General features: G+C 39.3%; 1 protein-coding gene across 1 annotated transcript in view; it reads right to left on the reverse strand.

The window, feature by feature from the left end:
* Positions 1–5,178, reverse strand: part of LOC306770458 (protein MTSS 1-like) — a gene marked incomplete at its 5' end in the record, with an annotated part of 69,183 nt that extends 64,005 nt beyond the window's left edge. The window contains one exon of the mRNA XM_079259306.1: positions 5,107–5,178. Within this exon, the coding sequence (XP_079115432.1) occupies positions 5,107–5,178 (72 nt within the window). The remainder of the gene's footprint in view (positions 1–5,106) is intronic.
* Positions 5,179–6,843: the final 1,665 nt, after the last annotated feature.

The raw sequence follows: 6,843 nt of genomic DNA on the forward strand, positions 1-6,843 counted from the left end.
TTCTGTTTACTGTCACTAAATATGACAGGTGAGTGATTTTTTTAAAGGAAGCCGTAAGCAGTTTTCTTCTCTTGTGTAAAAACCTGACATAGCTGATGATAAGCGAACCAACTAAAATGCATTATACTTTAAAAAAAAAAAGGCCCATCCTGCTCTAAATGGGAGGCAGAAATCTACTTTAAGAAGAGACGGAGCGAAAGTGTGCAGAGGTTTCTTTTAGTTCTCACAGCTGTTTCCATTACTTTGGCTTTGAATAACAAAGACGTGAATTACAAAGACAAATGGAATCAAAAGTCTCCACTAACATCAGATTAAAATGGCCCGAATCACCAGCTGTTTCCGATCTGAACAGGAGAAAAAACTGATGTGACTGATAGAAACATCTCAGACAATCCCTGAGATAAAATAATCTCTCCATTTCCATTTTTTAAGAACAATTCTGCTGGTTAGTTTGTGTTGTTTTTGTTTAAAATAAAAAAAACAACAACACATAGTTCACAACATAGACACAGAAAACTAATAATGTTGCTCTTTATGCTGAAACATTATGAGCTAATAAGCAGCTCTGACAATGCATTTACTTTTCTCTTGCACAATAACTTGCACTTGCAGGCTTTTACTTAGTTTTCCTTCAAAATAAACAAAACCTTGCCAGAGTCAGTGACAAAAAGAGGGTACCATGAACATATTGAAGGAGCATCTGAGACAGCAGCGTCCTCCACAGTGACGCAGCAACAGCCTTCTCCACCTACACATTCACACCGGTGGGGGGGAAATCTCCCTCGAATGTCTGGCAGCTTCAAACATCAAGACGACTTGCTGACATTAAAACTGAGCAACGGGAAAAAGGGGATTTAAGTGACTTTGAACATGGCATGATTGTTGCTGCCTGCTTATTGGGATATTTACTGGGATTTTTACACACAACCATTTTGTGCATTAAAACAACAGGATATGTTTTAATACACATTAATGGGCTGCATCAACAACAAAAAAAAAAAACCATACCGGGTGTCGTTCCTGTCAGCCAACCAGAAAAGCTACAATTGGCACAGGCTCATAAAAACTGGACCAGAGAAGATTGTAAAAATTTCAGCTGCAACATTCTGAGAGTCGGGTGAAAATTTGGCAGAATCGACATGAAAGCATGGATCCGTCCTGCTTTGTATAAACAGTTCAGGCTGATAGTGTTGCAACGTGTGGGGGAAATATTCTTGGCACACTTTGAGCCCTTTAGCACCAACTGAACGTCGTTTTATCACCACAGCCTGAGCGTCGCTGCTGACCATGTCCATCCCTTTATGAGCACAGCGTCGCATCGTCTGATGGAAACTTCCAGCAGGACGATGCCGTGTCACAAAGCTCACATGACAATGAGTTTGCCGTACTCTAATGGCCTCCACTGTCCCAAGATCTCAGTCCAACAGATCAGGGATCCTCAGCCCCGATCCTCAAAGTCCAAGGCTCACTGTCCTGCACGCTTTCATTGTTTCCCTGCTGCAACAAACCTGACTCAAATCACAGTGTAAGGCTTGTGCACAGCTTGTCAGAGATCTGTTTGATTTGAATCAGGTGTGCTGCAGCAGGGAAACATCTACCTGCAGAATAGACAGCCTTGAGGACCATGGTTGGGGTTGTCACTGAAATAAAGCCTCTTTGGGATGTTGTGGAACAGAGGAGTTTCATCATCTGCAGCGACTGCGTGACGCCATCGTGTCGATGGGGAGCAAAATCTCCCCAAGGTGCTTGGAATGTTTCCAAGCACCTTGTTTAATCACCAGGAGTTGTATGAAAAAAGTGGACTTATTAAAGTGAGTGTGAAGATGCTACTCCTGAACCTGGACAGACTGAATGTTTAACACTGAACTTTAACCTGACATGAGTTAAACTTCCTGCTGAGGCACGATGCGGGCTCATCTGTATCTGACGTTTTAACCCTTAAAACTCTGCTAGATCACCTGTCATCTGAGTGCCTTCGCTGATAGTCTCAACTACTTCCCAGAAACAGCAGTCTGTAACTCTGTGGTGTAAATTGTCATCTATAATTTCCCCTTTAGGGTATCTTTGGCAGTTTCCAGGTATGTAAATATCCCAATCAGGAGGTTTACAATCCAGACACAAGATGATATGCTTATTCAGAGACTCTACTGTAAATCTACAGTGACTAGTCCATGATAACATCTTTATCAGTCCCATTTCCTGAATTAAAAAAAGGTAGCAATCACTATTACGTAGCAGAAACACCTTTATTTTGACCTGGAAACTATGATGACACCATTTCCTGTCAAACTTCTGACAAATCCAAAGCTTAAATTGTTATAAATGTCCAATCAGGAGCAGCCAAAGATCAACAAGCGGGCAAAAAGTTGCATTTTTGTCTAAAAAGAATAAAAAATTTTTTTTTAAAAAGTGCCTCCATGGCTGGAATGAAGGGAGGAAGATGCACAGTGACTCCAAAAATAAGCCGACTTAGAAATGCTCTGTGTTTGGATAGTAGCTCAGTAATGGCGTACAAGACTGTAAATAGCAAGAAGCACCAGGAGGGAAAAGTGTAAATAGTTTTTGTTGTGTTTGTCTCAGTGTTAATGTTTTTTCCTCTGAAAGCCAAGACCTGAGACAATAATATACATTATGCTGTTTTATTTATTCATTTAATTAAGGTTTTGCATGTGTGCTAACATAAAAAAAATTACATGTACAAAAAAAAGCAACTTTATAGTACAGCTGCACCATATATTGATTGAGCATCGTCATCACAATGTGCATGTGTGCAAAAGTCACTGCACATCCTGCAATGTTGGACGCAAATCAAGTTGATGTTTTCACCTATCACCAGGGTACCTGACACACCAGGCTGTTTATTTCTAGTGGCAATAAATGAACCTTTATGGTAAAACACAATTCCTGTTTGCCAATTATAGAACAAAACATTTACTCAGGACCTGGAACAATCAAAGCAACTTAGGTTAATCAGAATAACTTTCAATACAGACAAAATCTAGACGTAACATTCACAAAAATAGGTGAGATCAGTAAAGGTTAATTGTCAATAAGATGGCAGGAGAGCTGCATAATTTAAAGTACCATTCAAGTACTCTTGTATTTTTTCATATAGCAATACATATGGCAGGGTTAGCAATCCATCATGCAGCCCTACTTTATAGGTTCAGGTGTGGATCTTCATAGCTACATTTTAACACAACAGTATGTTGTGTTTTACTAATATGCAGAAGGTTACATATTGCAAAAACTGAGTATTTTTATGTGTTTTCAGCTAAAGGAGATTCTGCTTGAGAAAGAAGAAAAGAGGAGAAATAGAAGTAAAGAAACAAGGGAGGGGCCTGCTGAGGGTGAAGCCTGAGGAGGAGAAAGAAGGAGCAAGAAATGAGAAACAAATTAGAAGGGTAGAAAAGAGATTTAAAAAAAGCAGGACGTGCCTGATTTGCAGACCTCCGACAGCTACACCTGTTGAAAAACCACCTGCCTGTTATCATGTCACCATGGAAACAGGCGTGTAGTTGTATATCGCATGTCGCAGAACACTCCTCACCTCTGAGTCAAACTGAATCCTGGACTCTCACCTGATCGTCACAAACTTCAGAAAAGCAAAACACTCTTTGTAGGTCAGATACTCAGATCATCCCTCACATCTAATATCCAAGTCATAAAATCACCAAAACCAATAAAACGTCTTAGTTGGAAAACGTTCTTTTCTGTTTTTATGTGTCAACGATGCTGCATTTGTTTTAGCATCGTGTGAAGATCACATGTTGATTCTGAGACATAAAACACCCTCATTTGCCACTTTCTGTGTGCAAATACTGACTTATATGAACATAAAGAATGACCAACAATGCAACTGCAGCCTGTTGCCTCCACCAACAGAAACCACCATGAACAGACCAAAAACCTCCTCTTGTTTTGGCAACAAATGTTCATTCTTAACACACACATCGATCTGAAAAATGGCAGCTTGTTGGACAAGAAAACATTCTGTTTCCATTTGTCACTTCCAGCTGTGGACTGATTGCAGTTATTCAGACTTTTTAGGTTGTTTTTAACAACAAACATCACATTAAACTGCATTTTTGGCTCCTTTAATGATCTATATTTAAGATATTGCAAATAGCAGCGGAGCATCCGGCTGATGGCTCTACAAAATGTATTTTCTGAAAGATAATTAGCAGAAATTTGACCCGTAAACAGCAGAAACTGACATTTTCCATCTTTATCTAGTTGCTTCTGTTGTTCTCTGAAGCAAACAAATGTCAGACCGATTGGAAAATGTTGATCAAATTAAAGCATCAACTGTGACAAATCTCTTTCCGACATGTTCAGCAATTGATCAAACAGAAACAGTGAACCCTTTTTCTAAAAGCTGAATTTATAAGAGACCAGAGCGTTTGGGGAGAAAAATGACATCACTAATTGTTCTGTTTTAAAATAGCTTCTAATTAATTTTTCATGTATTAACCAGCTGATTCATCTCCTGGTTCCTTATCAGCTTTCTGCCCCTGAAACATCACACTTCGCCTGGATTTTTTAAGTATATCATGTTAGACTATTTGTCTAAGCCATCTTTTTTTTTCCTGCTTTAATGCAATATCTTTCCAAGACTTTAGCAGCTTAAGATACCAGGAATGTAAAAGTAATCAACCCATTCTGCATCAACATTCCCCTCCTGATTTTCTTCTCTGTGCACAGAGCAGACACTGACCATATTGCACCTAACTGTGTTTGCATCTCCTGCAGGGTCACACCAACTGTCTTTCACCTTTACATTGACTAATGAGCCGTCACTGTTTGGTTACTATGAGGATGAGTTTACATGTCATTGACATTTTCAGGATGAACAGCTTCAGCCCTTCGTATCCGGAACAACGCAGACCCCCACTCCTCCCCCTCCTGGATAATTAGCAAATTAATTATGTGCCTTGCAAACCCTCCATTAAAGCGACAGGCGGGTTTATTGCGAGTCTTTGCATCTTTTTGTGCACCAGGGTTTGATGGATCAGTTGTTGGCAACCTGCCTTTGGCATTTCATGAGTCAAACAGAGATTTTAATAAAAAAAAATCAGGTGGATTAACAATGTTTCTTCGTGTTACCTTCATGTCTCCGATGACAGTCTGGAAAAGCCCCCCCAGCGCGCTGCACTCCCTCTCCATCACCGTCTCCATCTTCAGCTGTGCGAACGGAAATTGCAAACACTCTCACTCCAAGCTGTTGTAGTCCATAAACGAAATGGGAAGGAAGCAAACAAATCGCAGAGAGGTGGTGGTTGTTTGTTGATTTGAGCGCTCAGTTGTGCGCTGCGGGGTTCCCCCGGCAGCTGGAGAGCAAAGCGCGGACAGAAGGCGCAACAGAGCCGCTTAGTTTCCTCCCAGAAGCGCTGAATCCCATGTCTGCAGAGGGACAGGAGGCATGGTGGAGCGGAGAGGAAAGGGACAGCAAAACGACAGCACGACGCTGCCGGGGAGACTCAACTTTAAACACCAAGCTGCGCCTCTGGCACCACTGAGGGGGAGCCGGTGCGGGAGCGCGTCTCTGGGATCGGGAGCGCGCGTTGGCGTGGCCCCGCCTTCAAAAGTGGAAGATTTTTTTTTTTTTTTTTTTTTTTTTAATGGAAAAGAGAGGTGTAGTTTGTATGATGGTACTGAAAAATGACAAAAGACAAGAAAAAGTTCCCAAAAGTCAAATTCATTTGTCCAAATCCAGCGTTTAAATAACTAAAAAATAAAACAAAATACATAAAGAAAGTAATGAAAGTTGATGTAGCTTAAGTCTGTTCAGTGATATATTTCTCCTTCGTTTAAAGTGTAGGACAAAAAGGCCTAAAAAGCCTTTGTCCATCATGTGATCACACTTGGGGGCATGAGGACATAGAGTGTAAATGCAGAAAAGGAGGGGAAGTCAGTTGTGTATTTTATTATTTTATTATTTATAATATCGTATATTTTATTTTAATCCGTACTTGTTTATTTTTTTATCTGCATGCTACTTTTCTTTTTGTTGCTGGAAATGTTAATTTCTGAGAGAGTCATCCCAAAGGGAGCAATGAAGTCAAGTCTAAGTCTAAATATTCCACAGAAAGACCATTAAGCAAGGATGTATCAGATATTGAAATTTACCAGTGTAGTAAAAGCAAGTTTTATAACAGTAATCTAATTTTTGAAAAGTTATTTTATTGATAAATTACTTTTCAACCTTAATATTATAACCTACATATTTTTATTATTTGTTTTGCTCGAGTTAGACTTTTGCGGCTGCTGTACAAAGAACTTTTTGATATTTGTTGAGCAAAATGTTATATAAATAAAGTTTTTATCATTCAAAACTGGGGGACATGTCAGATATTTAATGCGTTACACTTATAAATCGTTATGATAAAATCTGTCGACTCAAGGCTCCCAGAGGTTCTCTGTAATGGAGCAATTTGAACCTTCAGCAATGAGACCCCTGGTGGGGAAACGCTGATGTTTAGATCTACATCGCCATCTGGTGGATATTCCACGAAACTACATTTACACGACAAAAAAAATTGTATTCAAATATGAAAGTATAATAATGAGTAACAGGTGCTGAATAAAGAAACTACTCCTCATAAACCTGCATTGTTTAATTTAAAGCATTTTAACATATTTAACACAAATTAGAACCACAGAGTGGTCAAAGATTTCCTTACAGCTTCACAAACACAGACACACATCATTACAAAGAAAAATAAATAATTAAAAAATAGAAAAAATAGTCTCCCTGTGGACAGTTAAACCTGAATCAAACAATTTCACAAAATGAAATCATGTTGTGGTTAAATTATTAATATCATCTGTATTTACATATAC

Source organism: Telmatherina bonti (assembly GCF_933228915.1).
Source record: "Telmatherina bonti genome assembly, chromosome: 19".
In the NCBI taxonomy this organism is placed as follows: Eukaryota; Metazoa; Chordata; class Actinopteri; order Atheriniformes; family Telmatherinidae; genus Telmatherina; species Telmatherina bonti.